Genomic DNA, 19381 nt, shown 5'->3' on the forward strand with positions numbered 1-19381 from the left:
ATTATTTCCTGTCTTCTATTGATTTTGGTGTTGATTTGTTCTTCTTTTTCTAGGGTCTTGTGATATAATGTTAGATTTTTATTTGGTATCTTTATATTCCTTACTGTATGAGTTCAATGCCATGAATTTTCCTCTTAAAATCACCTTCATATTGTCTCATATTTCTTGAAAATTCTGTTCATTTTCTCTTAATATCTTTCTCCATGATCAACTTTATTTTCAGGATCATATACTTTGTCTTCATTGCCTCAAACTCCCTTCTGAGTGGTCTATTCTACTGGCAATGCGTTCCATTGAATTCTTGTGTTTTTTTTTTTTAAATATTTTTTTAGTTATACATGGACACAATATCTTTGTTTTGTTTATTTATTTTTATATGTTGCTGAGGATGGAACCCAGGATCTCTCACGTGTGAGGCGAGCATTCTACCACTGAGCCACAATCCCAGCCCCTTTAATTTGTTTTTTGACTCTCATTTTGAGTACTTCTTGGTTCTTTTCAGAATCTCTATCTCCTTATTGAAATGATCTTTCATTCCTTCTATTTTCTCTCTGATTTCATTCCTTACATCATCTTTTACTTCATATAACAGTTTAATTATGAACTGTTCTAAATTCCTTCTCTGACATTTTCTCCATTGTGTGTCAATGGAGTCTATATTGAGGATACTTGCATTGTGATGGTTCTCCTTGCTTTTTCATGTTGTTTGTGTGTCTACCCATTTATCAGGACAAATCTGAAGCAGTAGAGTTTCTACCCTATGAACTTATAGTATCCCTGTAGGTTTCCAGTACCTCACAGATTAGGGGGAGACAAACAATAACAAACAATGCAAAGAATATATAGCATTAAACTAAATATGTAGTTCCTAATATGACATCTACAATGTCACAATAAACAAATGATATGGTCAGCAATTCCCATCAGTAAAAACAGAAAGTTATCATGTATTATGTCTGGCATAAACTCAAACAACCTGTGTCATCTATGACTTCTATAGCATTAATAGTTCCTACAGCATTAGCAGGCATTATATAAGCTAGTTATTGCTTAGAGATGTTAATAACAGAGTTAATGAAAAGGGAAGAATAACAGAAAGGTGGGTAGAAAAGAGTTTGCAATTTCAAAAGATTAACAGGGATAATGCAGAAGTGATATAGGATGTTATGGTCATGAGGGAGGAGGAGAGAAAATAGAAATAAAAAATTAATGAAAGAGTGAACAATAGAATTTGGCTGTTAGTAAAAGAAAAGAAACAAGGGAAATAGACAAAAATACTAATCAAAACTACTAACCCTCAAAGACAAAGAAAAATGACTACCTTCCAAAAATGCTATAAATGAGAAAAAAGAAACAAATATGTATATTATAAATGTTCATGAGCCACTGAGAGAGAGTGCACAGGCACACATACACACAGGAGAGAGGTGGGGAGAGAGGGAGAGAAAGACATCCTTGATGAAAAATTAAGGAATCATTTCCATTGAGGTTGTCAAAATAGTCGATGAAAATATATGTTTACTGTCTGCTCAACTATCTTTCTTTCTGTTTCTTCTTGAGATAGGTACTGAACACGAGAGTAGGGGCTGTGGTTTTTTTAATGTTGCTCATTAAGTTTCCAGGTGGAGTTAAAAAATTCTCAGCTTCCCTGGTTAGTAGCATGAGGCAGGGTGGGATGGGAAATACTTTCAGCTGGGTTTGGTCTGCAACAACCTGATGGATGCAGTCCCAGGGTGGGGCTGCTACAGAGTTCTGTGAGAGGAATCCCATAGGTGGAGCTCCTGAAGAAGTTGGGGCTTAGGTCTAGTCAGACCCCAGATGCTTTGTTGGGTGGTGATGGCTCCAGAGATATTAAATCAACATACCTCTAGAGCCTGGCAGTTGCCAGTCTCCACTGGGAGCTGTATCCTAGGAGATTCTCTGGGTTTCACTTGTGAAGCAGGGGAGCCAATCCTTTATGGCTTCTGTTGCCCACAGATACTGCCTTTCCAGGCTTCCCGGGCTTAATCCCTGAGTGTAGTCACAGCTCCCATTCAAATTTCCAACCTGCTTCAACTGCTTCTGCAAGCTGCCAGACTCAAAGTGGGTATAAAGTCGGGCTCCCCTTGGCCTTTCTGACTTGTGTTACCCTGAGTAAAATACTCTCCAAGCCTGTTTAACTCTCATTTTCTTAGGTACAGCCTAGATCATGTGGCAGGTGCCCAGCAGGACCATGTAAAGGAAACAGTTCAGATCTCCCAGTTCCCAAAGCCTTGGTGAGGTCACCTCAGTATGGCTCCTGTCTCTCAGGGGACAATTGGGAAACATGAGTGTGAAGATGGCCTTAGGCCTGAGCCTAAGCAACTCCATTTTTAAAACTCCAGTTTGAAACCGGCAATCTAACCAGGCACACTTAACGGAGCCCTCCAGTACGGCCCTCAGGCACAAACAAATCACTTCCCCCCCACCCTGATAAACTCTAGAGTGAAGTCTCTGGCAGGCTGTCCTTGCCAGATAAGAGGGAAAGGCGAAAAGATCAGGGTGGGGACCACCAGACCAGATGTTTTAACCCCAAGGTAAATGACGCAACATTGGAGAGACCCAGTGGTAGCTGATAAGGACTGAAAGAGGGGTCAAAAGCCCCAAAATTTAGTATAAATAATGGAGCAAATGAACAGACATTTAGCTAACAATGATGCCCTCAGACTGAGAGCCTGATGAGGACCAGGACTGACATCTCAACATTTATCAGCGTTTGCTAATCCTCTGCATTTTCCTACAGCCACATCTTGACCCTGGTAAGAGCCACAATTTCCCCCTACTACCCTCTCCTCAACCTGCATTAAGCTCCACCCCAAAGCCTGCCTTGGTTACTGACCGGATCACCGAGGTCTGAGTGAGCGTGCATCTAAGGCTTGAGACTTTTGAACTGATACTTGAACTTGTAGAGGGAACATCTGTCATTAGTCTGTCATGATTAAGTGTGTTTGCAGTGCTTAGAATTAATCTAGAATTGTTTGCTGTGAATTGATTGTCTATTGCAGTGCCTAGCATTAAGAATTGTCATTTTCTTGATTAAGAACCTATGGAGTGAAATTGTATTTGGTGATTTGAGTGAATAAAGCATTGACTAGGACAGAAGTGCGTGGACATTCTTTGTTTCTCCCCCTCAACTACATAAGTCGCACCTTTTGCCCATCTCAACAATGAGGCATCTTTCATGTACTAGTATAATGTGCAGTATAGTCTCTGGATCAGCCTAGGGCAGACTGCCCCTCAGATCTCAGGATTTTCCACACTAAGTCTATCCTTTGTATTTCTCAGCACTTTCCCTCCTCTGTGCTAATGCTACTGCTACTGCTAGTAGCTTGGCTCCAATGTTGTCTTTCTTCTTGGTTTAATGTACCCCAAATTTCTAGTCTCTAAGGCACTCAGACTGCTCAATATTGAGTTTTAGTGAAATCCCTTTTTTCACCCCCCTGGCAGAGAAGCAGTATTCCTGCTGCTTGAATCCTGGGTCATGGAGCAATAATAAATACAGCTTTCTTCTAGTCTGCCTTCTTGTGGCCCCAGACCCATCATTTTTATCCTTTTGTCATCCCCACTGAGGCTTTTTATTTCTCGTCCTCAGTCCCTTACCTCCTTGCTCTTTATCAGACATTGTCTTCTCTACTGTTATCCCAGGTTACTATGTGCTTCCCGATCAAACTCACTCAACAATTCAGACTGTAGTTGCTATGATTTCAGCATCTCTAACCTGATTTAGTTCTTCTGAATTTTCCTTTAACATTTCAATATTTTGTCACTTAGCTCCCTCTGAATATCAACTAGACCATGAAAAAATGGAGACATTCCATATTTCTTAAAGTATGCTATCATTGTAACAAGGTTAATTATTCTGAAATTAATAAATCAATATATTTAAAATAAGATTCTCAACATTTATATTTAGATTAAATGATTGTTAAAGTTTACATGGAAGAGCAGATGTGTGAGAATTGAAAATTAAAAAGAACTTCCCCTATTAGTTATTAATATTTACTGCAAAACTACTATAAAAAGAATCTGATATTGGCATCAAAACAGATAAGTACATTAATAGAATGAAATAGGCAGTACACAAATATATTCATATATGTATTTAACATAAAGACGGTATTGTCATTAAAAACATTAAATTAAGAAAGACTACTAGAAAATTGACTAGCTAATTAAAATAAATCAGATTAGACCCCCATCTAACTACCAATACTATAAAAATAAATTCAGTGTATTAAAGAACTTTCAAAAATCTTATTAAAATTTTAGGATAACACATGGCAATATTACTTGAATAAATGCAGAACTGGAAAACCTTAAGTAGAAAAAACATTTAAAAAATCAGAAATAGGGGGCTGGGGATGTGGCTCAAGTGGTAGCGCACTCGCCTGGCATGCATGCAGCCCGGGTTCGATCCTCAGCACCACATACAAACAAAGATGTTGTGTCCGCCGAAAACAAAAATAAATAAATATTTAAAAAAAAAATCAGAAATAGTACTGATGTGTATTATTTTATAAATCTAAAATCTGATGCTACAACATTTAACATTATAAAATGTTACAGTTCTAATTCAGTAAAATTATATTTTGATATTTAAATGGTGTTAAAAATAGCTCGAGGCCTATTTAGAGTGGTATATTACATAAATCATCAATCAGAATTTCTTTTTTAATTTCAGCCTTATTTTTTTAGCTGACACAGCTCTTACATGTGGTTTCCCTACTGAGCTGGAGGAAATACATTGATTAATATGATAATCCTATAATTAAAATTTAGAAAATTTGTGTAAAAATATGGTAGACTCTCACTCCAGAAAATTTGTAAAACATTATTTTAATGCCTCCAAAATTATTTCCTTTGGTACATTCTTTGTATGTGAATGGCTTTAAGAAGTCTCACTAAAACTCTGAAATGAAAACCATATTATATTTAGTTTGAAATGTGTTTCAACATTTGGTTAAGGTAATAAAACAAATGTACTTCACTAAATTAAAACTTAAATGTATTCTATCTTTTATTTTTAGTTTTACTGTTAAATTATGTATATATATTTAAGTTATATATACACCATAAAAATATGCGCGTGCGCGCGAGCGCGCACACACACACACACACACACACACACACACTTTATGTCCCCCTCATTTACTCGATTCTAATATGCTTTCTTGAGAGTAAATTAAATATATAGAGTCCAGACAATGTAGTTAGAACTGCTCATTCTATGATACAAGAAAGAGGTGTGGAGCCACTAGAAGAAACGGAACATACAGGCCACAGCTGGAGTAAATACTCAGATTTTATGCTAATTTGCTTACTAATACTTGTTAAGGAGTAAGATTTTGTGCTTTCTGCTAGGGATACAACAAGAAAATCAAGATTTCCTTTTCTTATGAAGTTTGTATTGACATCACTGATATGAACTAACTAATTACCAACTAGTTATTTAATTGTGGCTATAGTAAGTACTAAGGAAGAAATAACTGATCTAGTCTCTAAAGTTAGAGAAGGTATTTGGAGAATATAAGGATCAAACAAGACCTATGTTGGAGTCAGGGCAGGATCAGTGAAATGGGGCAAGGAAGTAGTATCTGGACAGCAAAATACTGTTCCTATAAGAGAGGTTCTGAGGTAGGAAGTAAATGGACCAAGAGAAAGTCAGCAAGGCTGCAGCCCCAGAAGGTGGCTAATGGTGAGGGATGACACAGGTGAGGTGGGCAGAGTGCCTTATAGGATGTCCTAAATAATCTAGACATTTTTCCTATGGGAAACAACCAAAGGGTTTTTATTTTATTTAGTTAGTTATTTATTCTGGTAAATCAGGAAAATGTTAGAGTCAGATTTATATTTTTAACTTTTCCATCGTACAAATTTAAACGTCCCCTTTCAGTAAGTTTTCTTATGAAAACTACTCTTTCAAAATAATTACACATGAAAAGTTTCCCCATTTCCACTCCAAATTCAATTCTCTAACGACACTAGTATCTTGAGAGAATACAATTTCATACCCTGTTTCTTCTGGAAACGCAGAAATGGTGCTTCCATCACTTTGACAAGGGTCCTGAGAAGGAGAGTCAGAATCTTTTCTATCTGGGTTTGTAGTGATATTGGCCACTCGTTGTTGCAAGTCCCACTTTCGAGCTACGTTGTTAATTGTTAACCTTTTCTTCTCCTATTAAAAAATTTAATTGTGACAAGAATTACACAATATAAATTTTTAAAAAGAGAATCCAAGGAGCATATTGTTGCACCTTCTTACAACACTTTTGAAAACAAACTATCCCTTAAACATAGTTACCCAATACACATTCTAGAACAAAGTTCAAGACACCTATATTTATCTTATATATTCAAATATATTAATAATAGTCTATCATCCTCAAGAAAAAAATTACATACAAAATATAATTAGTATGTAGGAACTGAATTTTATTAAAAATAAACATATAACCACTGGACAGTGAAAATTTACTATCTGAAATTTTGATTTGACAAAAATGTATATGCCTCTGTCTTTAAACATAGCAAGAAAGACTAATAAGCATTAAAGTTTTCCTACCCAATAATTAGGACAAATATGGTGGAATAATCTTTGTGTGTGGGGAGGGGAGGGGGTTGATCAGTGTTCCAAGTTTCACAGTATAAACTGTTGTGTCTGAAAATGAAAAAAAAATATTGTTTGGACTACTAAAAGAAATTTGCTAGGCTGAAATTCTTCTAGACATCTAGTACCATTCTAGAAGACAAGGAAAGAAATTAATTCATTATATGCAATGGATGCTTTACAGTAGTGGTTCTTAAACTTTAGAGTGCCTCAAATCACCTAAAGGGCTTTACAATCAGATTGCTGAATCTCACCCCATTCTGATTTAGTGTCTCTGGACTAGGACCTGTGAGTCTGTGTGTCTAACATGCTTCCACTTCATGCTAAGTTTCTAGTTCACAGACCCCATTTTGAGAACTACTGCCTTGAGACATTAGAGATCAATTTTCTCACAGAAACCCTGTTGAGAAAAGCAGTTCTAAGTTACTGAAGGAAATTATGATAGATTATAATGTTGTCTGTATTAACTGGAATAAAGAATTCTTATTCTAGTTATTTTTTTTACTATCAAATGTTATCATTTTAAAATGGTTTATCAATTAGATCAGAATGCCAAAAATAGATATGTTCTCTTTCCTCTTTCCTAAGAATATAACCGTCCAATGAAAAGTCAGCTGAATGTGATACCGATTGTTCTTCTTCACCTCTTAGAAAGAATCTCTGCCCATTTCCTCAGTGCCTATATACATATAGAATAATTATTTTTAGTTGTGCCTCTTTATATTTCTTTAAGATTCTAGTGTGTGTGTGTGTGTGTGTGTGTGTGTGTGTGTCATTTTGTAGGAATGAAAAGTGATGTGGCTGGCTTAATTAAAAATTAAAAATGGAATGAGGGCTAGAACCTAGGTCTACTGATTCCTCATGCTTCTCCTATTATTAAAAGAGCTAACTATCTTTATAATTAATTAAACATTTAAAATTTCTGTTTGTCTATTTAAAAATGTTTTAGGCATGGGTTCTTTTCTCTATTATTTGATATTTCAAATTTGTATAGTTAATGGATAACACTTATTATGTATACAATTTTGAAATATCTTTTTTAAATGATATTTTTTAAATGTTCTCCTTATGTAAAGCAAGTAGGATTCTGCTATTCTACTGGAAAAACAATATCTTCCTAATCTGTAATAAAAAGGCATCTTACCTAAAGGAATACTATTTTAGTTATTTACTGATGACTGTGCCAACTCAATTCTTAATCTAAGCAATGCTGTTATTTTTACTCAGTACCAAGGTCACTGGACCCATGCATTTGGATTTCTGTATGACAGGGGTTGGCAGAGAATAATATACTTACTGAGGTTTAGATAACAGAGCTTAGAAAAAAGGCACTGAAATAACTTTACACTATTGGATATGTTAACAAATTTGTAACACGATAGTCTCTGAAAATGCAAACATTTTCTTATACCCATAAAAGTTAAGCTTCCTTTACTTGGGCTATTAAAATCAAATCAATACCAGGTAGACTAAGAGAATGGATAATTTTATTGGGGCCAGGAAAAAGGAATGTATGACAGGAGTATATCCTGAGGTCAGGCAGGGTTCACTGTCTGGCTAGGAGGCCACAAGAGGGCTCTAGATATATACGGAGCAAGAAAAAAAAGAAACCAAAAAAAAAGCTAGATAATGCTATAGATTCTCCAAGGCAAAAGGTGGCAACCAATGCATAGTTAATTTTCAAAGATCACTGAAGCATTTGGCATATTAGCTATAATTATGTTTGTAATTGCTAGATTTTGGTAATTGCTAGATTGTTATCAATTGCTAAGTCTATGTTAAAGTGATAAATATTTTAGAAGGTGCCAAATTCAACTCTTTCCATTTGAGTCTATTTACAGTCCAGGTAAGACCACACTGGTATATGCCATAAATACCATTTATCTTCATTTCCAAGGATATAATAATAGAAAGAAAAGAAACAAGGCAGAAGATGTAGGTCTATATAATCTTTTCCTACTCAACCCATCCCATTTTCTTAATGATCAATATATAGTATTACATGAAAATAATCCTTAGAAAAGGCTAAATATCTGTTTTATCATGACTCCAATTCTGAATGAGGGCTAGAACCTAGGTCTACTGATTCCTCATGCTTCTCCTATTATTAAAAGAGCTAACTAATCTTCATAATTAAAGAGTTCTACTTAGTGACTTTTAAGAGAAACATCAGCTATTTTCCAAAGTTTTCATTAAAACTTTCCAAATATTCTTTTAAATGTTTGCTAAAAATTTAATGGCACATTTTCCCACATGCTGGTGGTAAGATGCAGCTGAATTGGGTACATAACAAAATTTTTTTTTAGGTTGAAAGGTGAAGTCAAGTATGATTTCTGAAACTGGAAACTCTACTGAAACTGGAAGCCTTATAGTTAAATAATCAATAGAATTTCTTTGTTCATTCTTCCTTTCCATACTCTAGAGCTCATACAAGAGTGTTCTGTATTTTATGTATGCATGTATTTTCTTCATTCATTCATCTATGTACTTTTTCACTTATGTATCTGGCGGAAGCAATTGCATGACAGGGAACACTACTTTTTCTAAATGAACATGGCAATGAGAAATCTCGCTCTTACAGATTTTTAAAAATACTGTCTATGGCTTTATTTCCTATAAACTAGGGTATTTGGGGCAAACTCTTGGGAATATGCCAATATATGAAAGAATAAGTTTCATTGGCTGAATCAGTAAAAAGGCAGAAACATGTACCAAAACTCATTAGGCACTGGGTTCAATCTTCAGCACCATATAAAAATAAACAAACAAAATAAAGGTATACATACATGGAGTACAACTTATTAAAGAAAAAAATTATATATATATATATATATATATACACACACACACACACACATATATATATATATACAGTAAGCCAGTCATGGCAGTACATGGCTGTAATCTCAGAGACTCAGGAAGCTGAGGCAGGAAGATTGCAAGTTCAAGGCCAGCCTCAGCAACTTAGTGAGGTCCCAAGCAACTTAGAGAGACCCTGTCTCAAAAAATAAAAAGGGCTAGGATGTGTCTCAGTTGTAAAGTGCTTATGGATTAAGTCCCCATTACTAAAAAATGAAATAAATAAATAAATGTGTGTGTGTGTGTATCAGTAACATTTATCAGTGAAGATGACAGTCTATTACAGTGCCATTCAAGGTGAATTGCACATGCCATGGGATGGATACACAAGGTAATGCACTGATATAAAAACAAATACTACAAATTCTATTATATTTATTTTCATCTCTCAAGTTCCAGCTTTTGCATTTGTTTTATAATGTTTATTATATTACATTTCCTAAGTACAAGTTTATTTATAGATAGTAACTTATAAAAGTTATAGGAGTATTTAGTAATGCAAAATTTAAAGTTTAGAAACCAATATTCCAATAGATTAGCTAGCTAGCTTCAGTGTACGCACTCATGGATTCAGGCAGCGGAAAAAATACCTTAAGCAAAGATTGTTTATGACTTTCCCGCTTCTTCTCTTCCTCCTTCTTGGCTACTACAGATGCCATACGCCTTTCTTCTTCCTAAAAAAAGAAAAAAAAAGTTTTGCCAAAGATATTATGATGTATGTAACCATTTTTTAATGCTAAATATCTTTGGTCTTGAAAGTCTGAGTTTTCTTCTTAAGGAGTACATTACTTGCTAACAGGAAATATGCCCTCAAAGAAAAAGTCAGTATGTCTTTCTTCCTTTTCTTCTTTCCTCCTAAGTCTTAAAAAAAATTCTTCTTAAAAAAATTATTTATTTATTTATGCTAAAAACACAACATTCTTAACTCTATTTCAAACTCTGCAGTTGAGATGAACCTAGGTAATTAATATAAACAAACAAAAAAGTAAAGAAAGGGGGAGACCTTTTCTTTGTATAAATTTTCTTTGAAATTTTGTCAGTCATACCTCAATAAAGTTGGAAAAAATAAAGACTATGAAGTATATTACTTCAGTTCACAAAATTTTTTTAAAAAACCAGTCATAACTTCAATACTCTCACAATTTCTATGTATAGCTTTTAATTTTTTACAATGAGTACATTTTGTAAAGTTGTAACCTAGTTATACAGATTTACCTTTTCCCCCTGAAGAATGTCAAATTTTAATAAGTTACAACCACTTAACTTTTTACTTTTCATTACCATAAGATTTATAGGTAGTGAAAAAGATGTCCCAATTTGAGGAAACAATTTCTTCCTTCAAGATAACCTTGAAAATACACTCAGAAATAGGAAACTATGGCCATATGACTTGCTTTGGCCAATGTTATATAAACAAAAGTGACATATATTTACTTCTAGGTGGAAGTTTTCAAAGGCAGTATAATGAGGCTGTTTTCTCTCTAACCTCTACTCTAGTAAATAAAGCAAAGCTCTAGATAGTGGGTACTTTGAAAACTGAGCCCTCCAAAGACAAAAACAAAAAGCACAGATCCCAGACTACATACCATGGCAGACTATTAAGAGCCTGAAATAAACTTATTGATTTAGCCCAATGAGGTTAGAGAAGTTGGTGCCAAAGCAAAATCTAGCTTGTCCTCACCAATGTATATTAAGGAAGGTCAAAGAAGACATGAAAATATATTCTACAAGGTGGGCCATTATATTTGTCCCTGAAAACAAAGACTTAAAATAGATAAAGAAATACACTTAAAACATGCACAAACATTAATTATCACAGAGTTAAAAAAAGAAAACTAGAAAAGAATCCACTAAAAGATTCTAATTTTAGAAATGAGGATACTATGCTCTAAGAAGTTAGTAACTTATATGAGGTAACACAGCTAGTGACAACATCTGGATAAGAACCAGAAGCCATGTCTTGCTAGAAATGATAATTGTAGTGTATTTTTATAATAAATTTATATTTAATTTTTTTAAAATTAATTTTAGAGATGAAAAAAGTGAGATTAGAATTCATTAGAAATCTACCATATGATTTAGTTATTTTATTTTTTTAAATATTTATTTTTTAGTTATTTTAGGTGGACACAGTATCTTTATTTTATTTTTATGTGTGTTGAGGATCAAACTCAGCGCCCCGCGCATGCCAGGGAGCACGCTACCGCTTGAGCCACATCCTAGCCCACTGATTTAGTTGTTTTAAAGGGAATGGAAATTTAATGTGATTTTTGACAAATTTCAAGTGCTTTTTCTCAAAATGGGAGATAATTCTTATTAACTTAAAAAACTAAATAGAGGTAATGAGGAGAAATAAACTAAATAAAAAATGCAGAACTCTGATTCCTAGCATCACAAAATAGCTGGTTTAATGATTATATTAAATTCTTTTATTAAATAAATACTAATTTGGTACCTATAGAGTATAACCTATTTTAGAACAAACTTCTTAAAAGATAAAAAAAATATATTGATGTTCAGTGTTGACTCATCTATAAAATGTGAACTAGAAACAGATTGGTTATTCAAAGAGCCAATTTCAAGCAGTACTGGAAACTGTATGGATCACGTACTACACATACTTAAGAGATGATTTCATCAGATTTTCAAAAAGAATTTCAGCTTCTATTAAAGGCAGTAGGGCTTTAAAAAGGAAATCTAAACCTTGGAAAACTGGATTTTTACCAATCAATTTAAATATTGAGTGTTTTAAGGAATTTTTACATTTGATGGCTGCATTTCAGCTCAAATAATTATAGAATAACTAAATTTAGAAACAAAAATAAACCTCTAATTATGAAGATAAGCTATAAATCTGTTGGTAAGAAGGAAAAAATCTGTAAAATTCTGGCACCTTCATGATAATAGTCCACTCCAGTATCTGGGACAAAAGCCATACTCTTTATGTAGCAAAAGAAAGGGAAAAGATTGGGACAAAAAAAAAACCTACTTTTTTCCTTATTTTAGTTTGACCATGAAGACCCAATATAGAAATAATTTCAAGATAATTAAGCAGTACAATGATTTAATAGGTGTTTGATAACCTAGATTATACTTTGCTAGCAGATTATTGCAGCTCTCAAACAATGTATACGAGAAGTTTTGCTCCAAAATAAATAGTAGTCCTTTACTATGTGGAATTTTTAAAATAAAGAGGCAATGCATTTTTAACCACACACTCTAGAATAACTGCTGTTGTTTTCCTTGAATATATAAAACATTGAAATAGATTTAAAAATCACAGTGTTTTGGTCTCGAAGAGATAGCCTTATTTTTCTTTTAGCAGAGAAAACTGATTTTTCCAGGGTCATAGGTAGTGTTAAAGCAAGGATTAGGAGCCACATCACCTGACTTCTACTGGGCCAGGAATTAGCCGTTAAATACTAGCAGGAGATTGAAAAGCCCAAACACAATAGGTTATGCTGCTGTAACAAGTTTAAAACTGACATTAGATTATAATAAGAAATGTTTATTTTTGAACATGCAAACACTACTGCAAATGTCTTCAATGTAGTGGCTAAATGTTCCTGGGTACTATTATTTTGATGATATCTTCAACCCAACATATATTTCCATAATGACCACAGGAAGAAAGCACAGAGAATCTTGCACAGGCTTTCAAATGCTTCTGCCTGAAAATGAGATATAGTACTTCTGCTCATGTTTCATTAGCCAAAGCAAGTTACACAGCAACACATAACTTCAAAAGGGTGTAGAAATACCACATTTCCACATGTCAAAAAGATAAGGAGAGCTCGGTGGCGCATGCCTATAATCCCAGCAGCTCGGGTGGCTGAGACAGGAGGATCACAAGTTCAAAGCCAGCCTCAGCAAAAGCGAGGTGTTAAGGAACTTAGGTGCTAAGTGAGACCCTATCTCTAAATAAAATACAAAATAGGGCCGGGATGTGGTTCAGTGGTTGAGTGCCCGAGTTCAATCCCCAGTACCAAAAAAAAAAAAAAAAAAAAAAGGAAGAGAACCAAACCATCAGTGAGTGTTAGTAATGTCTACCAAAAGAAGAAACTTACTTTTGCCTGAAATGAGTTATTCCATTTTTCTTGGGGGGGGGGGGTGAGTAAACTGTAAACATGTTCATATTAAGTCATTTAAATGTGCATTTGAGGTAAAAAGTTTGACATTGTTTCTCTTTCAGAATTGTGAGAATTGTGCCTGCATTCCGAAAATGCTGCCTTAGAAATTAAAGGAAGAAAATTTGACTTCTCAGAATTTTCTGTATAATGACCCTTGTTCTACTCCTCAGACTGTCTGAATCAATCTCCCTTTCTCTCTCTCTCTCTCTCTCTCTCTCTCTCTCCTCTCTAAAACTAATAGTTCAGCTGTAATCTGACTATTGAAGAAAAAAATGGAATGACTGTCTTCATTTCCTAATTTCTTTATTTCTATAAATGAACATTATTTTAAGCAACATTAGCTTTTAACAATCATATCTTGTAATTAACTCAGGTTGAGCTTATCAATTCTAATGCATTATTTTCATACAACTGCTAAATCTCATTCTCCACAACCCTGCATTTGTGCTGAAAATTGTTCTGTCAGATTGTTAGTATGAGGTTAATGCTCAATATTTTCAATTTATCTTTTTAAAAAAATTTTATTAAATTCTGTTTATTTTTCTAGATGAGGGGTCAGTAAACTTTTTCTGTAAAGGGTCTGATGGTAAATATTTTAGGTTTTCTGGGCTATCTAAGATTTCTATCTTACATTGTTCTCTGTTCTCCCTTAAAAAAACAAAAACAATGTTTTAAAAGTATAAAAACTACTTAACAGTTAAACAAAAGCAGGATGCAGAACAAATCTGGCCTGTAGGCTATAATTTGCCAAGCCCTATCCTAGACTATTGGGTTACTTTTGGATTCTCATTTGATCAAACAATATAAGAGGATCTCTAACATCTTCAGTTTCTGTCACTTACACACTTTAATAGAGTAACATTAAAATTTTCTTATATTGACCTTAACAAAAATGTTGAATAAAACAGGCAAGAGGAAAACCCCTCATCGCATGTCAGTACAGATTTTCTAAAGGCTGGCACCAATCCATTCCTTCATGTTTTGTAGATAAACTTGAAAAATTGTCAACTTAACCATGTTGTCATACAACTTATTCAAAATGATGTCAAAAAAGACTTTTCCAAATACTTTGCTTAAATATCAAAACACAATCAGCAACACTTCTCTGAAAGGGTATATTAATAATGACCCTGATTTGATCATCACATTATATGTATGCCTTATAATGTACTCATAAATATGTCTAGATACTATATCAATTTTAAAAGTTTAAAATAGGAAACTAATTGTTTTGCATGGATTGCTTTTAGTGAACTAATGCTGCCTCCTAGTGATCAATTCCTTAAATACTTAAAACCAACTTTTAATAATTGAGTTTATATTTTTTATAATATTGATTGTCATAATTTGGAGAGTTTATATTTTTTCTTTCGTGATTAAAAACAGATTAGTTCACCTTAATCCTCGGCTACTCTATTATTACCAAAATTACCTCTCTAATGGTCTAGCAATTTATTCAGTGCTCTAGATCAAGGATTGAAAAATTCTAGTCCACAGGTCAAATCCATCCTGCTAATTGTTTTTGTAAATAAAACTTTATTTGAATAAAGTCATGCTCATTAAATTATGTATTGTTCATGTCTCCTTTTACACTGCAATGGGAAAGTTAAGTACTTTCAACAGAGACTGTATTAGCTCACAAAGCCTGAAATATTTACCTTCAAATCCTTTGTATTAGTCAGGGTTCTCTAGAGGAACAGAGTCAACAAGAAGTATAATTATAAAAAGGGGACTTATTAGGTTGGCTTATGTGACCAGAAGCTGGATAGTCCATAATCACCGTCTGCAGGCTGGAGAGCTGGAAGAACCAGTAGCTGTAGCAGTGCAAGAGACTAAAGCCCCAGAACAAGAGGGATCAATGGTGCTACCCTAGTCCAAGCCCTAAGGCTTTTGGAAATTCCTTGGAGAATCACTAGCAGAGTCCACTTTGAAAGAATGAAGAAGCAGGAGTCTGATATCCTCAGACCATCACAGCAACAATCAAGAACTCATTCAATAAGAACTGAGCTTGCATCTGCTGATTCTTCCTACTTTTATTCAATCCAAGCCATCATCCTATGGGATGGTGCTGCCCATGCTTAGGGAGGAGGGTCTCCACTTCAGTTGGTATCCCACATGCCAATCATTCCTAGACACATCCTCATTGACACACCCAGAAGCCTTTTAATTCAATCAAGTTGACAATTCAAATTAACCATTATATCTTTTATAGATGAAGTTTGTCAACCCCTGGTCTAGATGGGCCTGGATTCAAACTTATTTATTCAGCTCTCATAGGCTTTACTTTTATCTTATTAACCTTTATTCTATTATTAGTAGACAAAGCCCCCTTCTTCCTAGAAGAAATAACTAAAGGAAGATAGAATTTGAAGCCTTAATAGATAGCATCATCTTATTTCTTATTATTCCGCTGGATCAAATGCCTAGAATCTCTTACCCTGACTAATCTCTTGCTTCTTATCACACATCCCATCCTCCCAAATTCATCCTTCAGGCTGCTACCCAGCTGGACAGTATTTTTAAAAGGCAAACTATTTTACCTACCTCAAACTCTTCGAGGGTTTCTTCCTATTATGATTAAGACAAAAAATATAAACTATATAATGATATAAAATGCCCTATCCCTTGCCTGTAGTGGGCATGCCTCCCACTATTCTCCGCATGTACACTCAACTCTTAGCCATATTCAACTTCCATCAGTTGCTATATTCTCTCAGCACCCCTTTGCATTTTGCATACCTTTGTTCTCCACAGATATATTCCCCTTTGGTAATTTTCCTGTTTCTTGGGCAGACTTAAGAGTTGCTTTGCTCTTCAATACCATTTAGGGTGTCCATGCATGTACACATGTAAGAATGTGTATATACGCATATAAGTATGTATGTAAGCATATGTAAGCATGTGCATATATATACATATGTATGGATATATCATATATATGAATATGCACAAACATGCACACATATGATCTAGCTGTCTTATCCAACTTGGATTGTCATTTTGCATCATCATCTGGCTACAAGCCTGTCTCTGTAATAGATCAAGGAGTGGCAAATTATAGCTCAATGGCTTCTTTGGAGGACTGTAATTAATTCTAAGGCACAAACTGTGAATCTGATATTGTCATTTTTAGTTTCTACCAAAACCCTATTACAGAACCTCTCAGTTCATGGAGCCTAAAAGTTTCGTCAGGAATATTTTCACAGTGCTTTTAGGCCAAATGAATATTAGCAGCTCCACTTACTAAGTAGAGAGATCTAAACAACTAACTAAACAACTTAGTAGCCATTTGGAAAAAAATAATATATGTGAATCAAAAGAAAAAAATATTAAAACCATTATTAAATAATCACAATTATTTACCAATATAATGTGTGTAATCTGTAGGACATTTCATAACTTCTCAAACATCAGATCTAAGCATCAGATTGGACATTGCCACCCTTATTCTCTGTTTCCACACTGGTTTGGGCATAGTTTTTGTCATAAGGACCACTGAAAACTCAGCTTTGTAAGGGTATGATGTGATAGAAAAGAGTATAACATGACCTAATGTTAAAATGTTAAACCATCTTGAGCTAGTACTTTGTTCTATCTGACAGATATCAAATCTCACTGTTTAATCTGAAAATTAAAAATATTCCACAATGCCTGAATGAGTTCACACAGTTAGGATCATTACATATTTGTGTAACTCACCTCAATAAAATGTTTATACAGTAAATTTATACCAAAATTGAATCAAGATTTTTTTCTTAAGAAAAAAAAATTGTTATAGAATGAATATCAGAAAATTTTTTTAGCCAGATGTTAAATATTTGGGGCTTGTAGGCACATAGTCTCTAGCAACTACTCAATATTACCACTGCAACATGAAAGCAGACATAGACAACAGATAAATGGACACCATCAAATGAATAGGAATTTGTTCCAATAAACATTATTTACAAAACATGTAGACAGCTCCAAACATCTGCTATCAGGAATCCTTTAAAAGGGCCATTGTTTCTACACTCAACTAAAAAGGTGAAACTAAATATCATCAGTTCACACTGATATGCATAAGTTAAAATTTCTTTGAGGAATGGGATTACAAAGTTATTAAAAATACCTTCACAAGGAAAAAACCTGGAATACATCATCAAAGTAAACGTCATCAGTAAAGGAATAAATATGAATAAAAAATCTCTTGATAGGATGCAATGCAAACATAAATTCACTTTTATGACATTTAAGCCAAATCTATAAGTAAAAATTTATCATGAGAAAACAGTAGAAAATCTGAATTGAGAATCATTCTACCAAATAACTAACTTGTAATCTTCATAACTATCAAAGTTATGAAAGTTTAAGAAAAAGCCAGGAGCTATTCCAGGAAAACAACAAATTATATGCACACACATGTGCACACACACACACAGAGGCATGATTACAAAAGGCATCTATAACACTGGAGCATTTTGCTACGGAAAACATTATTAACTTAATTGGTGAGAGTTGAATGTGGTGCAAGAGTTAGATGCTAGTAATATTTCAATGTTTATTTCTCATTTTCATTAGTTGTAGTGAGGTTTTATAGGAGATATCTTTGCTTATACAGCTGTTGGAGAATCAAGTCAGCATTTTGCTCTCAGAGTTCAAGAAAAAACATTCTTTGTTCTGTACTTTTTTTCTGTAACTTTAAGAGTGTTTCCAAATTTTAATTGTTAAAATTAAACCATGAAGGAACAGATATGCTCTATGTTTATATTTATATGCTCTATAAATATTACTGCTCTTTAATTATCAGTACAGACGCCCCCAATTCTATTCTCATGACCTTCTCCCATTTCCTTACCAGGCAAATACATCTTATAGAATGTAAAAGAAATATATATATATATATATATATATATATATATATATATATATATATATATGTAATGATTCTACTTTATTTAAGAAATGAAAGTAAATTTTACTCAATTAATAAGGCTTTATTAAACATTAGTAAATTCAATTACATTCTCAGAATTAGGCAAGAAAGAAAAGGAAAAGGAAAAAAATTATAGAGTATCTATATGTGTCAGGAAATGAAAGAGAAAGAATGGTTACTGTCCTAAAGATTATATTGGTCTTCTTCAATTTCTTTATTTAGTGTTCTGTCGTTTTTCTTATGGAGGTCTTTCACCTCTTTTGTTAAATTGATTCCCAAGTTTTTTTTTTTTTAAGCTATTATGAATGGGGTGATTTTCCTAATTTCTTTTTCAAAGGATTCATCAGTGAGGTATAGAAGTGCATTTGACTTATGGATATTGATTTTATATCTTGTTACTTTGCTGAATTCATTTATTAATCTAGAAGTTTTCTGGTGGAATTTTTTGTATCCTCTAAGTACAGAATCATGTCATGGGCAAATAGTGATAGTTTGAGTTCTTCTTTTCCTATTTGAATCCCTTTAATTTCTTTTGTCTAATTGCTCTGACTAGAGTTTCAAGGACTATGTTAAATAGAAGTGGTGAAAGAGGGCCTCCCTGTCTTGTTCCAGTTTTTAGAGAAAATGCTTCCAATTTTTCTACATTTAGAATAATATTGGCCTTTGGTTTACAGATAGCTTTTTACAATGTTGAAGTATGCTTCTACTATCCCTAGTTTTTCTAGTGTTTTGAACATGAAAGGGTGCTATATTTTGCTGTTGGTATCCGTGTATCTATTGAAATAATCATATGATTCTTATCTTTGAGTCAACTGATGTGGTGAATTACATTTATTAATTTCCATATGTTGA

General features: G+C 33.8%; 1 protein-coding gene across 5 annotated transcripts in view; it reads right to left on the bottom strand.

The window, feature by feature from the left end:
• Lrrc49 (leucine rich repeat containing 49) overlaps positions 1-19381 on the bottom strand; it is a 153360-nt gene that overhangs the window by 46142 nt on the left and 87837 nt on the right. For all 5 annotated transcript variants that reach the window (XM_046426600.2, XM_046426599.2, XM_046426598.2 and 2 more), the window contains 2 exons: positions 10075-10158; positions 6030-6193 (listed from right to left, as the gene is read on the bottom strand). In XM_046426600.2, coding sequence (XP_046282556.1) covers positions 6030-6193; positions 10075-10158 — 248 coding nt within the window. The remainder of the gene's footprint in view (positions 1-6029; positions 6194-10074; positions 10159-19381) is intronic.

Source organism: Marmota monax, unplaced genomic scaffold (genome assembly GCF_021218885.2).
Source record: "Marmota monax isolate L192 unplaced genomic scaffold, Marmota_monax_Labrador192_F-V1.1 WCK01_AAM20220418_F8-fsc00078, whole genome shotgun sequence".
NCBI lineage: Eukaryota > Metazoa > Chordata > Mammalia > Rodentia > Sciuridae > Marmota > Marmota monax.